Source organism: Akebia trifoliata, chromosome 14 (genome assembly GCF_017979445.1).
Source record: "Akebia trifoliata isolate Shusen 1 chromosome 14, ASM1797944v1, whole genome shotgun sequence".
Lineage (NCBI taxonomy): Eukaryota > Viridiplantae > Streptophyta > Magnoliopsida > Ranunculales > Lardizabalaceae > Akebia > Akebia trifoliata.
This window is the reverse complement of record NC_141388.1, coordinates 1020524-1040255: the sequence shown is the minus strand read 5'-3', so window position 1 is coordinate 1040255 and position 19732 is coordinate 1020524. Positions and strand designations below refer to the sequence as shown.

The 19732-nt window shown below is 36.4% G+C and overlaps 2 protein-coding genes across 4 annotated transcripts; one reads left to right on the top strand and one right to left on the bottom strand.

Annotated features, from left to right (window-relative positions):
- The first annotated feature begins 5415 nt into the window (after positions 1–5415).
- Positions 5416–9123, top strand: LOC147385301 (F-box/kelch-repeat protein At1g55270-like). The gene is made up of 2 exons (XM_086424305.1): positions 5416–5694; positions 7298–9123. The coding sequence occupies exons 1-2, from the start codon at positions 5635–5637 to the stop codon at positions 8546–8548; spliced, it is 1311 nt and encodes a 436-aa protein (XP_086280431.1). The 5' UTR covers positions 5416–5634; the 3' UTR covers positions 8549–9123.
- Positions 9124–10325: 1202 nt separating this feature from the next.
- On the bottom strand, positions 10326–18874 carry LOC147385300 (uncharacterized). Of its 3 annotated transcripts, XM_086424302.1 has the most exons (13): positions 18724–18874; positions 17495–17747; positions 17249–17318; positions 14064–14260; positions 13860–13935; positions 13668–13751; positions 13493–13572; positions 13202–13328; positions 12948–13007; positions 12628–12678; positions 12364–12522; positions 11636–11768; positions 10326–10917 (listed from the first exon to the last, which is right to left on the bottom strand). In XM_086424302.1, the coding sequence occupies exons 2-13, from the start codon at positions 17638–17640 to the stop codon at positions 10745–10747; spliced, it is 1356 nt and encodes a 451-aa protein (XP_086280428.1). In that variant the 5' UTR covers positions 17641–17747; positions 18724–18874; the 3' UTR covers positions 10326–10744. The 3 variants fall into 3 exon arrangements, with proteins under 3 accessions (XP_086280428.1, XP_086280429.1, XP_086280430.1); XM_086424303.1 differs by lacking the exon at positions 12948–13007; XM_086424304.1 differs by lacking the exons at positions 17495–17747; positions 18724–18874 and adding an exon at positions 15693–15757 and having other exon boundaries at positions 14064–14256; positions 17249–17267.
- Between the last annotated feature and the right edge of the window lie 858 nt (positions 18875–19732).

The following is a 19732-nucleotide window of genomic DNA, read 5'->3' as shown; positions in this document are numbered from 1 at the left end:
AAATTTATTTATTTTCCTCTAAAAAACAAAAGAAATTGAATTTGTGGACTCCAGAGATTCCCTCGCCTCGTGATTATGTTTTTTGTTGGGGTGATTTTGACGTACCCCCTCGACGTTTTGCTGAATATTTGAGGCACCTCTGTGTCTTAAACTGAGGATAACATACATCCCTTGACCTCCGTCTCAACTGAAGACTGATGAAAGTGACCTAAATGCCCTCATCTCAGCATCTAGCTGGGACTTGCAATGGTTTAATTGTGGGTCAGATGAAGCTATTTCGATATCCTTATCCAAATTTAAATCTAGTTATCCATATCCAACTTGTACCTAAATTTCAAGTGGATATCCAAGTCTGATTTATAACTTGATGATGGAAAAATTTTAATTTTGAGTTATACATATATTTTATTGTGAATTTACCATATCCATATCATATCTGATCCTAAAAATATTCAAATAAATTTACCTGAATTCTTAATTAGATAAAAAAAAAATTGTACTCGTACCCAAATAACTCAAGTAGGATGAGTTAGGTAAGTTGATATTATCTGACCCATTGTAAGTCCTACATCTTGCCAATAACCCTTTGATTTCTTCCCAAAACTCTGTCATCTTGAAGTACTCTGTCATCTTGAAGTTCTTGATCCTCTAATGAGAAAAAAGAAGAGTTTGTGGGTGAGGGCATTTAGTTAAAAAGTCGTGATAATTTGACGCCCCCTTTTGACATATGCCCCCATCACAGGATTGTAGATCATTTGCCTTGGGATACACAAGAAAATATCTATGATTTTGTGTATCTCGAGGCAATTGATCTATGGTATATGTTGGGGGCATATGTCAGAGGGCGGGGTGTCAAAAAATCATTATTCTTAGTTAAGTTGTACATATGCCATGAAACACATGCATAGTAACAAAAAAAACTATTTTTTTTAGTATTGTTTAAAACACGTTTTGCACCTCTGCCGGTTAAAACAATAATATATATATATATATATATATATTATATATATATATATATATATATATATATATATGACCTTTTATTTTATTATATTTTTTAACGTTTTAAACACATTTTTTACATCTTAAACACGATTTTTAAAATAAAAATAAATCATTTTTTTTTATAAGTTTATGATTAATTTCTATGGCTTTGTGAGTTTTTGTTATTTGGTAGATTGTTTAATGTAGGATTTGACAATGATGTTGTTTATTTATATTTTTTTCTTGAATTTCTCAACAGTTTATTATTTTGTTCAATAAATACATTAATGTCTAGACTTTTTTTTAGCATGATAAATGTATGTGTGAAAACATGTTATCATGCATAAATATACAGTAATATTTTTTCTAGAAACTATATTAAAAGTTTAGAATAAATGTCTTACTATAATTAGATTTTGAATACATTTTTAACAAGTTTTAATATAATATTTTATATTTATCATTTTTACCAGTTTTTTTTTTTTCAAAGTTTTCCTTTACCATTTTAAACCTGTATCTTTGACTCGGTGACTATGAAAACACGAGGTTCTAAAATGTCCACCAAAGTATGATGGAGTATGTCTAAAGGGACAAATTATTTGCACCCATCGTTTGTGTTTAGTATACTATCTTGAGACCAAATATTAAAAAAATGGTAAAATGACCAAATTGACTCCAACAAAAGAAATTTTTATTCCCACTTTATAAAAAAAAAGAAGCTCATTTTTTTTCCCAGTGGGAGGTTAGTACAAATTTTCATTGCATTTAGGATTCTACTGAATCTACTCGAAAAGACTCATTAAGAACTTATTGATTGGATATTGTAGGAATCCACCAAGTCGTTTTAAGTAGATTTGGTAGAATTATATTGAATTTATGTTAGAGAATTGAATGCTAACCTATCCAATGAAATTTCATATAATATTTTTGTAGCTGTTGAGATTTTCTCATTATCCCTAAATTAGGAGTTGAAGTTTTCTCGGTCATTTCTAACTTATTTTGCAAAAGGAAGGGGAGGGGGGAGGGGGGGGGGGGGGGGGTTGAATAAGGAGGAGGAGGAGGAAGATGAGAGAGAGAACATGCTGCTATAATTGTAAACCACAATAAAATTTAGAAGCATTGGTTTATACATTCCTCTTAGTCTCGATTCTAGGAATAATTTTGTTCGCTATCTTTTTTCGATAATCGCCTAAAGGTCCGACTAAAAAGATGAAATGATTTTTCATTACTTCAACTAATCCCTGTGTTCCTCAAATAGATCTCTTAGTTGTTGAGAGGATTGTCCAAAAGTGGTATATAAGACGTATTCGGTAAAACTAGATTTGTTATCTCATGTCTGCTCTTCATAAAAAAAGACCAATTGAAGTGGAGGGGTTTCTTCGAACAACAAGGAGCTGAGTCAACTATTCAATTAAATGATATCAAGCATATTTTCCATCTTTTCGTGCTGGATGAGTTTCAGTTGTATGGTGGGTGCAAATCATCATGGGATCGTATTATCTAAGATTTTCAACGGGCTAAAAGAGAATTTGTACTAGTAGATTCAAATTTGGCAAGGGCACTAGTAGATCTGATGCAGGAATCTAACCAAGAGGTACCTGCATGGATCTCCCCTTATGCTATCCGATCATCTCATGGAGGGGAAGGAATCAACACTCTGGTGGAGGTCGCAACTTTCCAAGGGATGTTCCTTTCAATAGGTTCGGCGTGGTACAGACTACGTACTATAGTCCAGGTGTGACTAGTGCTTGGGATTAACCTCCCACTATGGTACTTGTTTTCCTCTAAATTGTATTTTTGAGATGAGGATTCACATTCTCATTAGAAAGGTTTTAGTTTATCTTGGTTCTCTCATTGTTGGAAGTGTTTTTTTGCTTTTTACTCGTCCAATGGAGCTGGGAAAAAACCTTAAAATTTTGAAGGAACCCCTCCATTCGATGACACACGGTGTCCTTAGGGGGTGTCCCAAATTTTAGTGAAAATGTAGCGACTTGAAATGAGCACAAAAAATTACATGTCATGTTGGAAGGAGGGTTCCTTCAAATTTTTGAAGCGGCCTGCTCGCTTCAAAGTCAGACTCAAGGAGTTGTAGGGTGGTACCAGTGCCACCTATAAGATTAGAGAAGGAAGTGTATACTAGTTATTGGTCTGTGACTGGCGGTAAAATACAACAAACAGCTCGACCCAAACTTCCGGACACAAAGCTTGACTGATGCGGCTGGAGCTGGGATGTCCCTTGGGTTGGGTTGGCTGGCCCATTGGAACCCATGTGACACTTGTGAATTTAGTTTTGATCTAGCGGACTTGGTTCGAGGTTTAGAGGGTTAGTTGAAGGATTAGGGATTAATTAAGACAAATCAACTTAAAGGAATCACTTGCAATGGCATTATAGTTGGAACAAGGAAAAAAAAATTCGAAAAAGAAAAAGAAAAAAAAAATGAAATTACCTTGAATTGGATTAGGTTGGGCTTGGCCATGAAAATTTGATGTTGGCAAACAGGCCCTTAGAAGGCAAAGGAAATATCTCACCATGTGACAAGTCAAAAAATAGGGCTGGTTGGTTTAGGTGAGTAGCCATCAATGAGAACAATTGAAGATAGTTAAGAAGTACATAGAAGAGGCTCTTGACATCTTGAAAAATGCAGAAGATCCAAAATAACAAGTATGTGGATACTGTATTAGGTCAAAAGACAACCTTTCAACATAGTTTTTCAGATAAAAACAAAATAATTATCTGACTTCAACAATGTTCTATAGGTCAATTTTAGGCAGAAATTTGTCGATTAAACAAATCTCAACAAGTAGAAGAAAAATATCTGGCATTTCCAAAAATAAAGGATTCATAAATCGTAACTTTTAATTTTTCCCAACCATTACTCCTTAAAGCTAACCTAACCACAACAGTAACCGATACAACTCATTGACAAATAAACCTGAGTCAAGGTTACGGTGAGTATATAAATCATTTGTGAAGCTTAAAGTTAACCAATAGATAGAAAACTTCTTTGAAGTCAAAGATTGATTTCTTTTGATCTTGTGGAGGTGGAAGTTGGAACTCTTCAAGGCACAAATAAGAAGATTAAATCTGTCATTTCCGCCAAGATGAGGTCCCAAAACCATTGCTCAATCCGCCCATGGGTTGCCTAAGTGGTAAGGGCGAGCACGTGAAGTGTGGGTTAGGCACATGTTAAGGGTTCGATTCCCCTCTTGAGTTTTGCTAATGATTTAACTGGGGGAACATGGCGGTGGGTTGTTCTGGTAGTCCTCCCCGAGATTAGTTGTGATGCGCGCAAGCTAGTCCGGACACTCGGTTAGCAAAAAAATAAAAAAAAACCATTGCTTAATTTTTTGAATATTTATTATTTTCAACATCCTTAATGGACACATTCAAAGGCCACTAATGCCTGATTAATCAGAGCTCTTCTTCATTGGGTCACCTTCATACTCTCTAAGTGCTCTTACCCATTATGGGCCATAGATCTCGACCCTTAAATCATTGACACAAAAAAACTTTGAAACGTCCATCCGGCTTTAAAATTTTGATAAAACCCTCTCCTTTAGATGACACATTTTGTGTCCAAGGAAATATCTTAAATATTAATGAAAAAGTAGAGGTATGAAATAAACACAAAAAATTAGGTGTCATGTTATAGAGATTTGATTTCAAAGTTAGAACTCCCATCTTTTTATTAAAGAGATTCGATTCAAAGCTATTATAGAAAGGTTTAGGGATTTTCATATTATGTTAAGGCCAAATCTTGCGAGGGTGTTCCCTCATTGTTGGGTTTATCTTTTCATCAATTTAAGTTTTTGATTAAGATTCTAAAGAGAGAAATATTTTTAATCAATATAGATTTTTACAGTTAAATATGGGTTTAACTTTTTGCACTATTAAGTATTAGAATAATGCTGAAGTGACCTTAAGATTGTACCTCATATCACACATCTTGATTGTGAAAATGTGCAGGAATCATAAATGTTTTACTGAGATACAAATCAAAAAGCATCTATGGTTCCTACACACTTTGACGTTCAGGATGTGTGATATGAGGTACAATCTTGAGGTCGCCCCAAGTATTAATACCTAGGTATTTTTGTTGTATTAGTTGGATTTGTATCAATAGATCGAGATCCTCGAGACAACAAGATCCTCCTTGTCCTGATCCAAGATGTGGGCCATGCATAAGACATGGTGGGTAGGGTCCATTGATATGATACACCAACAGTCCAACATAAATCCTCTCACAACCCATCTTTTGATCGGTGGTAGAATTGACTAGTAATACTTAAGAGTTGATATATGCTTTTTGTCCTGTGGGGGTGTAAAATAAAATTCAATAAATAAATATTTCTAAAATAATTATCGATTAATGGAAAAAAGAAAATTAATGAGAGTTGGTGAAAGCTATGTGTCCACCTCTCCAGCTGTAATTATCTGTGATAGAGAGAGAGAGAGAGAGAGAAGTGAAGGGAAGAGAAGCATTTCTCCTCACTGGACTAGATTTTTTGGTTTTTTTTCTTTCTGGAAAAAATTGATTGTTGGAATCAATGTTTGAAGCATAAGAAGCTCGATCTGGAACTCTTCTTAAGCTGCTCTCACTTCCTTTATTTCTCGAAATGATTTTTCATAGATAGAGTTGTTCTTCTGAGATGGAGGCCGTTGGAGCTTCTTCGAATGCGCAGAGGGGAGTTCGTGCTCAGGCTCCACTGGTAAGCAAAGCCAATCTAAGCCCTAATTCGACAATTATTTCTTCAATTTGTGCATTTTGAAAGATATCCAGATGAAATTATTGTTCAATTTGAGGTCTCTGGGGAAAGCTTTACGTTTATTTGACATTTATTTCTTCAAATTTCTCGTTTTAGAAGATACCCAGATGAAATTATTGATGAATTTGTGGTCTCTGGAGAAAGCTCTTTACGTTTATTTCTTCAATCCATGTTTATTTGAAAATACCCTTATGAAATTATTGATAAATTTGCTGCATCTGAGATAATCTATAGAATCTAAGTGATTTTTTTGGTTAGAATGTCTTCTGGGTTTCAGTAATCTAGCTCATTAGAATGCTAGAATCGAGTTTGATGGTTTAGGGTTTTTTGGATTCTGGAGTTACATAACCGGATGATGCACATTTTTTTCTCTTCCAGTGTTCAACATGGGTTATACAGGTGAAAGCTAAACTCTTTGTCATAATTCATAGATGGTTTAAGTGGATTACAGATCTATAGGTTTTTGAAGATGGGTAGATTTCATTTTCTTGTTTCAGAAAGAATTTGCTTCTCTAGTTAAAGTTGGGTGGAAGGTAGTGTTGTGAGATAAAAATAGCAGTTTCCGGTGTTCAGCTAGCTTTTTTATGTTGTTAATTTGTTTATTTTTATTTTTATGTGGATTGGGGAGCATGTAACATGGAGTAGTCAGTTTGGGGTCTGAAAGTCCCTTCAAAGGTATCATTTTTTGCTGCATTTTAAAATAAAATCCTGACCATTGATCAAGTTATGATTAGGGTAATTACCTCGGTAGTTTTTTTGTCCTTGCAAAGGAAATTTGGATTCACTTTATCCATTATAACATTGTGAAGAAATTTGGGTTCACTTCCTTCCCATTATCCATTTGCTGTGGTGCTTCCCAAACTCCATTCGGTATCTCTTCTGTAGTTGAAAAGTAAAACCTTTACGACATAAATAAACGATACTGTGGACTATGACCCTTCTTGCTGTCTGTTGGATAATCTGAATAGAAAGTAACATCCTAATATTTGAAGGCAAGGGGCAATCGCTTCACAAGAGATTATAATCAATATCGTGGGCCTCATGTTTTACTGGGGTTGGGTGTTTCTGGAATTTAGTGGTATATTCTTTGATCATTTTCTTTTTCTATGGGATTTGAGACCCCCTGATTCCGACAAAGAAAGGGCACCTTTTGAACTGGCCAACTCAAATCCCAATCATCAAAACTTTGATCTCCAGTGCTTTCAAACCCAGACCAGCTATCAATCCTATTGTGTTACCGGTTCAACTGGGTGGGAAAAAAAGACAGGTCATTTGTTTTTTCCCCTCTGATTTTAAGTAAAATATTGAGTAAATTAATAATATGGAGTCAGTTTTGATGAATAATATTTGGGACCGGTTCATCCAGTTGGTCTAGTTTGGGTATGAAAATATTGCCTATAGATTTCCATCAGTAGTGCAATGTGCAGGACGATGCCTCAAGGCTTAACTAAGCAACAAAAGAATTGCTTTTGTCTTTGAAATCCTTTAACCCCCACCCCCCCTTAAAGGGTCCATTGCTTATATCTTGACATGGAATGTATTACAGGTTGATTCCGTATCATGCTATTGCAGAGTAGATTCAGGCTTAAAAACAGTTGCCGGGGCTAGGAAATTTGTCCCAGGAGCAAAACTTTGTATTCAACCTGATATTGAGCCCCATGCACACAAGGGTAAGAACTCACGGAGGGAGAGGAGCAGAGTTCAGGCCCCTCTCTTGCCCGGCCTTCCTGACGATCTTGCCATTGCTTGTCTGATTCGGGTTCCTCGTGTTGAGCATAGAAAGCTCCGTCTGGTCTGCAAGAGATGGTCCCGGCTTCTGGCAGCAAACTTCTTTTACTCACTCAGGAAGAGTATGGGCATGGCGGAAGAGTGGGTGTATGTAATCAAAAGAGACCGCGATGGAAAGATATCATGGCATGCTTTCGACCCAACGTACCAGCTCTGGCAACCACTTCCACCTGTTCCAGTGGAGTATTCGGAAGCCTTGGGGTTTGGTTGTGCTGTTCTCAGTGGTTGCCGATTATACTTGTTCGGAGGAAAAGATCCACTTAGAGGGTCCATGAGACGAGTCTTCTACTATAATGCGAGGACAAATAAATGGCATCGGGCACCAGATATGTTGAGAAATCGCCATTTCTTTGGCTCTTGTGTCATGAATAACCGCCTCTACGTTGCTGGTGGGGAGTGTGAAGGGACTCAGAGGACACTTCGTTCTGCTGAGGTTTATGATCCCAACAGGAACAGATGGAGCTTTATTGCAGATATGAGCACCGCGATGGTGCCCTTCATTGGGGTTGTTTATAATGGGAGGTGGTTCTTGAAAGGGCTTGGACCCCATCGTCAGGTCATGAGTGAAGCCTATGTTCCAGAGACCAATAATTGGACTCCTGTTCATAATGGGATGGTTGCTGGTTGGCGCAACCCTAGCATCTCTTTAAATGGAAATCTCTATGCTTTGGATTGCAGGGATGGCTGCAAGTTGAGAGTCTACGACGAAGCTTCAGATTCCTGGAACAAGTTCATAGACAGCAAACTTCACCTTGGAAGCTCACGGGCCTTGGAGGCCGCTGCACTTGTCCTCCTCAATGGGAAGCTTTGCATCATCCGTAACAACATGACCATCAGCCTTGTGGACATTTCTAGTTCTGATAAACATGTGGAGAGTAACTCTCAACTATGGGAGACCATTGCCAGGAAAGGGCATTTTAGGACTATGGTCACTAACTTATGGTCTAGTATTGCAGGTCGAAGTGGTTTGAAGAGTCACATTGTGCACTGTCAGGTGCTTCAGGCATGAGAAGAGGAGGAGGAAGGCTTCTTCAGCCCACCTTATAAGTTCCTATAGTTTCTTTACTTTTGTGAGGTTCTTACATGCAAAACAGTTCACTAGTTAAGGGCTGCACTAGTGGGTTCCTTCACCTGCCGAACCAAGCAGCTGGAACTACTCTTTCTTTGCTGTCTTTTGTTGAGATTCGAATTTCAGTCATGCAATGGGATGACTCGGTTCACATTATTTTTGACAAGAAACTTAGTTTCATGGCCTAAAGAGTGCCTAGAGAAGGAAAACCAGCTACATTGTCGACATGAAGACTGATGATGTTACTTATCGAGAAAGTTTGGGTGTGGATGATTGAAGACATTTTGAACATATATGAAGAAAGAGAGAGAGAGAGGCAGCACGACATATATTAGCTTTTGCACCTTGTAAATCTTGTCATGTTGCTTTGTTTTCTGTTTGGTTTTGGGATCCTTACCGGAGGACTCTGTACTCATGTAGTGCTCAGTGAATATATATTAAGCTACAGAGACCAGCCAAGGAATTGTATACATGGATTACATTTATATATGTATCAATCAATTTGCTTTTCCCTACTCGTGTTATCTGCTTGTTTGTGTTTTGGTTTCTGGCCCTCTTCTGAAAATAGCTGATCATGAAGTAGCAGTTTCTGGAACCATTGTACTGTAACTAGCACAACAGAGAATTCGGTCATCCTTGTATTACCAAGGAAAATGACAAACACATCAAACATCCATTCAGGGAGTTGTTGCAAAACCAAAACATAACCATTAAGAAGCCCCTTATACTCAGATGGGAGATGCAAATTGGGATGAGGCACAATGGTCGTCGTTGTGTTATTTATTTTCATTTTTTTCCAATGAGTAGATCACCTCAACCTCTGGGTTTGTACTCTTTTTTTTGGGTGAGTGTCTTAAAATATTATGTTTCTTTAGCAGGTAAATGAGTTGAACTGAAACCATCTAAGGGTTGGTGAGATGGCCAAGACCACACCTCAGGAAGTGGAGGTCTTGAGTTCGAATCCCCCCCTTAGGTGCCACCCTCAGGGATTTATCCTCAAAATTATGTGGTATGAGTGATATGTAGGGTGAGGGAGGGGAACTGCACGTGCCCCAAGGATTAGTCGATGCTGCAGTTGCCCCTGGATCCACCACCACCACCACCACACAAAAAAAAAACAGTTGAATGCAATTTTCTTAAATTGTCAAAGAAAGTATCATTTTTGGTTATTAAAACATCCTCACAAATCAAGCTTTCAAGGGAAAGAAAACATTAAAAAGACTCAGTTTTTGCAGTGGCTATATTGGGGTTGGAAACATGAACCCTTTTTCACCATTCATCTCTATCTGAAGTTTTTTTTTTTCTTTCTTTCTTATTTTCTGTGAAGGAATACATTGAGACTTTCATTTTTTACTATGTCAATCTATAATCAACCTCATCTTCAGCCTTCCTCTCCTTTTAATTATCTTCAATATGCACCAAAGCACTCCTCGCTAATGCCATCATGTGTCTACCATACTTACCAAAATCATCTGAGTCCTCCATTTTTTAATTCTACTAGGTGCCAATACTGAACATAAGAAACATGACCTGCAATTGTAAGACTTGTTTGTATGGTCACAAACATGACAGCACAGGTGAAGCCATTAAAAAACATGACCAGAAAAAAGTAAAGTTTTATCAAGTTTACACTGCCACTGTTTTAGATCTCTTTCGCAGATGACACAAGTTATCCACAAAACACAGTTAGAGACACTAAAATTAACATCAACCACAATTTAGCCGCCCCTTAAAGCAATAATTGGATTAATAACTACACAATGTTATCATCATAAACATAAACGAAAGAATCATACAAACTCGTTAGCACATCCATCTTTTGTTTCCATTGTCCTCAGGGCTAGAATCTCAATTCAATTTCAGAAAACAACCAAGTTATCTGATACATTTTCTCTCTCTAAAATATGTGTACACATGAATGACCATCATTTAAATGAACGTGTGGCAGATATGAGATGTAAAAACAGCCATAATGCCTACAATTGACATAAAAATAGAGGAATACATTCAATTGGTTTGCAGTCAACCTTCCACCTCAGAGAAAAGTCTCAATCTTTTTTCCGAGTCATGAACAGAAGTTAATGCTTTAATAATCTTTATAACTGCCTTGTAGCAAATTCCTTGGCTCTTCTCATGTTAAGCCAGAAGGGGCTCTGTCAAAGGTTTCGAAATGGTTGTGTGAAGGTTCATGGTGTAAGTAATCACCACCCCAAGAAGTGCACAACATGCAGGAACAAGACCCAAACCAAATCTTGTAATCGAAAGACATCCCATGATTGAATGACAGCTCTGGAGGTTTGAAGATGAACCTGCAAAAGAGGGTGTGGTGTCAAGTGGGAATTTGGATCATGCCATTTACCAAGTGGTGTCAACTTGATAACTTGAGAAGGATAGAACTCTCAAGTGAAAAGATCAAGGGGCAAGGGGTGCAAATTTTACAAAAAAAAAGACTTTGACACCAAAGAGATACCCACATTGGCAACGTTTGAATACCCAACGGGTAGAAATAATTTTTCTTTAAAAGCAACAGTTGGACTGAAAACGATTCCAGGCTTTGAATTTAAAATTATTACAATTCTCTAAGAAGAGAACAGGAAGTGCAGTGGCTCGGTACCACGAGCACAAGGCTACGTTATTGGTGTGCATTTAGAAAAATACTTCCGAGGACTCAACTTAGGGCACCTGACATCACTAGGTGAGCCTGGAAACAAAGTCAGTGTCTTCAGTTCCTTCAAGTTATCTTATAGGAGAGAACCCAGTGATGATAGAATCAAATTTTAAAGAGCCAAGTAACTAAACAAAATGAGGAATTAACACGGGTGAACTCTGCACTCTCTCTCTTAAATCGATGTATTCTATACACTCTATTCAAGAAAAAAATAATGCGAGTTTTATCCATTTGAGCAGAAAACTAAGATAAAAGCACTACAGAAGGATCAAATTGAGCGTTCTTGTGCAATTATTCATAATGAAAATGTTCAAATTCTCGAAACATATGCCATAGGAAAGAAATATTAAACCACTCACCTTGATAGGATTCAAGAACATATAAAGCAATACCACATGAGAATTTGTCCAAGAAGCTCAATGATCCACAAACAAATGCACAACCATTGAGATCTTTCCCAACTAAAACACTTTGCATGCTAATGCACGTCACCTGTAATACCATTAGAGGAAAAAATTGTAGTAACTATAGAAATGGGAAATATTGAACACAATAACCAGTATAGAATGTCCGTAAACAAGAAAATTTATTCTGATACTTGAAGAACACATGGTCTTTCAGAATAATTAAAATCAAATTGACAACACCAATAATTGCTCCATCACTAGCGTCTCAATTCCCATGTATTATCTTAATTTTCACCATTGAATCTAATACACCTTAACTTTTAGATTGTCATCCATCTTACCCAAGCGGGTCACAAATCAAAGCGAAAAATGTCTAATTTTTCACAACATCAAGTGCAGCATATATTTAATGGGTTGGGATCCGTTGACTCCTAAGAATGACTCATGAAAAAACACATGATCCCAACCCTTTAAACACAAAATCCAATGGTTGAGATTTATGAGTATCTTGATAACACAAATCTTGAAGATACTTGTCCCGAGGATAAATCCCAACCATTGGATTTTGCATTTAAAGGATGGGGATCATGTGTTTTTTTCACAAGTCATTCTTAGGAGTTGAGGAATCCTGACCCATATTTAATTAGATGAAAACTGAAAACATGAAGTTTCCACCATACCGTCATTAAAGCATTGGCAATGCCTATCATTATTGATAAAGGGTACATCAAAGCATGCATACTGCTGGGAAGAATAAGGATCCCTGCCCCAGAAAATACCCAAAGAAAGCCTCCAATGGTAAAGAAGGCTTTGAGACGTCGGCCAGTCCATGTGATCTCCTACGAGGTGGGTATATAATAGTTTAATATATGCAAGAAAATAAACGTCATTGATTCAAAAGAAAAAAATACATAAACAAGAGAACTCAAATTGATAAATGAGACCTGAAGAATGACAGATACCACAAAACTGCAAATGTAGATGACGGCAGGTACCTACACATACCAATCAGAAAGTAAAACCGGACTCCAGAGATATCCAAATAAATAAATGAATAATGATAAACTGACTAAAAGAAAGACACTCAAAATTCACTCAACTGCACAGAACCATAGATATTTTCCTTGTGTATCCCGAGGAAAAAAACTATGGTTCTGTACACATGCCAAGTCAGTTGAGTGTCTTTTTTTGAGTCCGTTTATCACGACTCTAAATAAATATATAGACTAAATGGATGAGATTTTGAGAACATTTGAGCATTTACCAAAGCTTTGGACGATTGAGTCATATGTAGATCATTAATGACATAGAATGCAAGAAATGCCTGAGAACAAAGTAGTATTAATGTGAAAGCAACCATAACTCAAAAAGACCTGCTTACAAATCTCTTTCCATATTCATTGTTAGTAACTGTGAAAAATAAATACCTTTAACAATCCAAAGGAATTCTCATTTATCTTTTCAAAACCAAACTAAGACATACTCTTCTCAAAGAATTAAAAGGAGAAGAGTTCTGACCTGTGAAACATTTGTTATTAGTCGAGTGAGCACATAAATTAGAGCAACTTGGTAGTATAGAACTTTCTTGAACCAGTGTTCCCATGAAATTCTTTGATTAACTTTCCCTTCAATCTTTTGCTTCAATCTCCATAATAGGATCATACGATATGTAAGATGTTTGTTTTAATAGATAGTTCCACTAGTCAGATCCAACATTCACGTAATTATATATAAAAAAGGGCAAAGTAAATGACTTATACATGAAAATCTTGGGAATGGACGGGAAGATGGATAATATCTATAGCTCACCTTGGTTCTTTGGTTCCAAGAAGAAATATAGCCACAAAACAGCACCCAACAGAAATTGATAAATATGCAATCCAGCGGTACTGTTCACTTAAAATGAGTAAGAGTGAAACCCAAGGAAAAGATTATAAAAATATCAGCGTAGTAGTCAAACTTTTTATTTCTTTTTGAAACAAACCTGGTTTTCTATGTCATCAGATGTATTGGATTTACTAACGTTGAACACAGCTAAAGCAACTGCATAAAGGCTGAGATTGGCCACCTATGATTGAATTTTTTTAATAAAAACTGGATCATAACCTTCATTATGACGTGCATATTGACAAAATAAAATGATTTACTTCGAATATTGATTAAGATAAATGCTGACCATTGTAAAAGCATTACGACAGCTAGCTAGCACAACTCTGCTTGTTGGATTCAGGGTGATGCAATTCACCATAGACCTTCAATATGAATAATTATGGTCCATCTTAAATAAGTACGTCTAAAAAAATAGTTCCAAATTAAATAAAAAAAGATAATGGAATTGTACGAGGAAATTGACAATTTTCAGGAAAGGAGGTGTCAATACATGTGTGAAACTTGGGTAGCAGCCCAACCGACATTGAAAATAGCAGCAAACACACTGTAACCAATCGTTTGCATTGTAGATGAATTGGTCCCAAAGATTTTGCAAGGCAGGCAACCACCGAAAACGGAAGAAAACGAAATGGCAACCAAAACAGATCCTGCACCATGCCATATTTTGAAATGTCCAAACCTGTCTATCTAATATGCAAAAAGAAAAGAAAACATTTTCAGTGGAAAATAACAGAGAGATTATTATTTTTTAAATAATTAAGATTTCAGCTTTTCAAATGCATTAATAAGGGAAAAGTGTCAATAACCAGAACAAAGAAAATTATATGCGTGATCCATGGCCTCAATTATATATAAAATGAATTTTATATTTTTCTTCCCCAAATTGGATCAATGGCCTCAAATTTGTGTATATTCTGTTCTAACCATAGGGAAAAGAAGCACCATCCCCTTTGATCGATCAGAAAAAAATGTGACAAGAAAATTTTACATTAAAATTGTATTGAAGCACGTTGAGTTGATGGTTTGACTGTTTTTTTTTTTTTTTGATAGATATAGGGTTAGTGGTTAGCATATGAAGTTGGGTACAAGGGGGGTTTGAACCTAGGACATGGGAACAACACTCCACACGTCTTACCACTTAGCTAAGTAGGCACTTCAGTTTGACTGGTTGACCTTACCTAAACCTTTAAAACTTCCAGGGCCGTCTTAATGCTTATATGAAGATACTCCTAAGGACATTGTGTCAAACATAATTACCATCAAGAGAGTTGAGTATTTAAAATCAATCTTAAGTCCATGTTTCATCACTCCAACCAGACTCACCAATTTGTCCTTATCCTTTCTATCAACTTATTTCACTCTTCTTGCCTAGAACTCGCAACTATTTTCAACCACATAGAGGGTGCACCTTTTCCGCTAAATAATACAAAGGAAAAAGTATTAAATTTATTTGATTTAAATTTCAACAATCCTAAGGATCACGATTCCCTTTTCCAGGGATATCAATATTTATCCCAAATACATACGTATTCACCATTCTATCATGTAGAATATTGACACATTAGATTTAGGCTACCTTGGATAAAGAGTTGGCAACCACACAGAATATCATAAGACTGGTTATATCTAGTCAACTTCGGACAGGCATAATTTTGTGATATTGACTTCTTGGAAAGACACTTTTGTGACCGTGTGGTCTGTAACAAGGTAGTGGGACCAGTCAACTCGTTAGAGATATCAATGTCACTATTTGGGGCATTTAAGTTGTTTCTCACAGCCAAAGTTATTTTTTGGGGTTCTAGTTTCGTTGTAAATAGTTGCTATTGAAAATTGTAAAAATTATTGAAATTTATCAAACAAAAAAGAATTTCCTTTTCATATTTATTTCCTTATGAACTATGCTAAGGAAGAAGAACAAGAGCTAAAGCGCTAAAGGAACAAGCTACGTAGTACTCCTAGACCAGTAAGATTACAGTCTGTATGTTTTCTCCTCTGTAGGATTGGATTAGCACCTTACAGGTTAAAGTTTTTCTTTACTCCAGAAAGAACATAACAGCACGTCAAGTCAAGTTTTATCTGCTTGGAGTGCAGGATTGATAAAGGAGGATGAGCTGATTACCAGGCATAAAATTGTATATGTGCTTGGAATGACAGATACGATATTCAAATTTCCATTAGTTGCTTCTGGAAAAGGCAAGGACAAACAGTTAGTCCCTATACATTCTAACATGACTAGTCTAAGAGTTGCACGGAAAAAACGCAGGAGAAACTCCAATCTCACAATCTTCTTTTGAAAACTTTGTTCAAAAGAGGACAAGAATGATCAAAATCAAAATTTGATTATTGAAGGTATGTGAAGAAATATGGATATCATAACCAAAGTATGACAATGGATGTAAGTACAAAAAAGGAAAAAAATCAAAACAGACTACGCAAGAAATTGATTTTTTCACGATCATGTTTATGCAGAAAAGAGTAAAGAAATGGCGATGGAGTTTGATCTCTTATCAGAGATTTTAGAACACATCTTGATGGCCCCAAGTGAGATACAAAAAAAAAAAATTAAGCAAAAGAAAAAAAAGATGGCCCCAAGCGTTGGGCATGCATAAATTTCCACAAATTCATAATTAAAATTGTGGTGCTAGAGGCAACAACATCAAATAGAATAATGGAGGCACATTCAGAGGAATAACCCCAAGAAAACTCAAGGATGAGTTTTCTCCATCGGAGATTGACGTACTCAGCTTCTAATAGGCATAACTTTGTGCTCAAATATTTGTTTTGGGCGAACTGTGGCTTGTTGAAAAGGCTATTTAAGAGTTGAAAGAACTCTCTCTAAACTTTTCTGAATAATATATTTATTTATTTATTATTTATTATTTATTATTATTATTATTTCATTTAAAGCCTCAAAAGTAGTTGAAATATGGTGACAAAGTCAATCATATCATCAGGTATAATTATGTCATTATTAGGGGCAGTAAGCATGACATCAAATATTATTTATTTTGGCTTGTTATTGAGCATAGAAAAAGGGAGCAATGTTTATACTTTGGTCCCTTGAGAACTTTTGGGTTAGCTTAAATTAGCACCCAATCGGAGAATTTTTTTTATGGTTTCACTTTTCCTTTCACTCTAGGATAACCTTAGCAATGCGTAGAAATGGAAGCAAATTAAAGATAATCTTTAAAGTATAGTTGATAGGAATCAACACACCATAGGTTACATCATGGAAAATGAATTTGAGGTATACAATCAAGAAAGCAACTATCTTGGGTCATAAGTAGTGAGTAATCTATATTTTACAATGGAGGAAAGTCTAAATGCCTCAAAGAAGTCTACTATCACTACTTTTTTTTTTTTTTGGGTAACTCAGGGTGTCCCCACCCCTTATGAAGCGGGACTATTCCCTGAGGATGCGCATTGACCGCCAACAGACTCCACACATCAATTTCATTCAGGGAGTGGTATTGAACTCACGACCTTGGACAAGAAGTCCAAAGCCTCTTGCCAACTCTACCGCCCCCTGGTGGGTGGCTACTATCACTATAGTTCTCAAACAAATAAAAACTGATGCACACATCATGTATGCATATGCTACAGTAAGGGAATACATAAAAGTAAATCAATATTGATAGGTGTGCATCTATGTGATATATTAAGTTTTAAATGTACCAATTCTCCAGCAAATATGGTTGTGAATGCATCAGCAATTTGGCCTGAAAGCATAACAGTTGCTGCATCCCTATAGAATAACACAGGGATATAAAAATACAAATCTCACTTACCTTTATCAAATAATTGATAATTTTTTTCTTTTTGTACGAAACGCATGGGCTTGTGTTCTATGTAAACTCTAAACAGGAAAAAAAAAACAGAGGCATGAATGTTAATATGTGCAATTGCTAATGAGCACAGTACCTTGGGGACAGTCCGATATCTGTCAAGAACACTAAAAGATAAGTAAACCAACACGCAGATGTAATGTCATTGAGCATGTGGCCCACTCCATAGTAAAACACAGAACATCTTCCGAGGGCCTTAGTGCACGATTCTTCATCCCCCATAGCATAAAATAGAATAGCAGACACGCCTGCTTTCTATTTAAAAAATGATACACCTAGACTATAGACAATCTATCACACATCCAATGTGTCTTTCATCATGGAAATCCCTGCAAAGAATGTACATATTGGGGCTTCAGATGGGGAAAAAAATGTTTTACTCATTCATCCAAATAAATAACTGAAATCATTCGTTGTAAATAGAACTTGCCATTGCAAGACAGTTTCATCAACAAGTAAAATCTGAAAGAAAATAGATCAGTGATCTTAGACAAGTCTATAAGAAGTTTTTCACTTAGTCCTTGTTTTGCATTTACAGTGGAAGTTCTTTATGTTTTGGAATTAAAAAGATAAACAATTGCAATGAAGAGCATGACATGTTGCAGTGTTATTGTCACCAATTCAACAAAATTGAACTTTGTTCCTTCTGATCCCCCCACCCACACACACCCTTTCTTCCATCAAATAGAATAGAGGGTGTGATGTTTTTTGTTGTTTTTTTTTTTAACAAGGTGAATATTAAATTATATCAATTTAACTCTTATGAACCCATCAGACCATCTTAACATCTAGTCAAACAAACAACACCCCCTTCATATTATAAGATATTTCTGCCCACCCATGAAATTCAATAAAGAAAATACTAAAACACAGACAATAGAACTACATGAAACCATCAGATCATCTTAACATCTACTCTATCAAAAAAACCCAAATAAATTATTTGAAAATTTCTGCCTACCCATGAAACAAAATTAGATCAAAGGAACCTTTTAACATGCTTATTCCACCATACCCATCTCTTTACAAAGAATTATAAACATGTTAAAATGAGAAAAAAAAAAAGATTTTGCTATTTTTAGGTTGCACCATTTTTACAGTTGTATGTATGGCCGTTGGCATCCTTTTGTTCGTATTTAACCATCTCAAAAACAAAAAACCCATATTAAAAAAAAAAAAAAAATACTTAAACTCTTAAAATAATAGATTTGCTTCCCCCAAAAATCAGAAAACAAATACTTTGAGAGGAGAGCACAAAATAGAATGTTTTATAATAAATAAACAGAAAGAACACACAGTACATACATGGATGGAGCCACACCACACATGAAACCCATTTGAGAGATAAAGAGAGAGAAGGGAAAAAAATGTATCTTGGATTACCAGAAGAGAGATAGAGAGAGGGAGAGAGAGAGCCTACCGGTCTCTCCCCTTCTCATGTTTCCTGTCGTGATCTTCTAAACAACATACACAACACGTCATCCATTCGACAAGTGAGGACGACTTCTTTATTAGATGTAGGCCGTTCGATGTTCTTCTAGATTCAGTTAGAGAATCTCAAAGTCCATAATTAAGGAGAATATCCACCTCACCGAATCTAAACTCAATGGCTAGTGCTTAGTAGAATAGTTTTTTAACTCGTAGAATCGACTTAAAATTCTGACGAGTTGATTGGATTTTGGAATTGTTAGCTCTAACTTCCAACAGCAGCAAAGGGTCCTACGGAACAAAGTCAGGAAACTATACTAAAATAATGAGTCCAGATTGTGTGCACCTGGGTGGAGTCCTCCCACACCTTAATATCCATATCTGGCATGTATCGAGGCCGTGGAGGACAGAAGGGTTTCAATCCTTCACTATTCACGCACGAGATCCGGTCTCCTCTAATAAATGGATTCCTGATCCTATATATCGATGTGGATCTAAACCTGACCCGAAATGGGGAGGATCCAAATTGGAAACTAGTTTAACCAGTTGGGTATGGGTGTGGGGTTGACTGACATGTGGTCCAGGATGCAGATGCGACCAGTGTGCAAGGCAGTGGGCCAAGAAAAATGCTGAAGTAACATTGCAGTTGGCATGTTTCATGCATTGCTGACGCAGATATGCGCAAAGAATCATACTTTTCATGTGTGAGAAGCATTTATGGTTATGTGCACACCAACCACGACTCGTGGACCACTCATGCATGTTAATGTGAATTCTGATTAATATGATAGCCATCCCATTTTCTTTCAGTGTTATGGGCACACATGGAACAAAATTGAATTTTGTTCTTAGAAATCCCCCCTCGAACCCCCACCCCGCGGGGGGC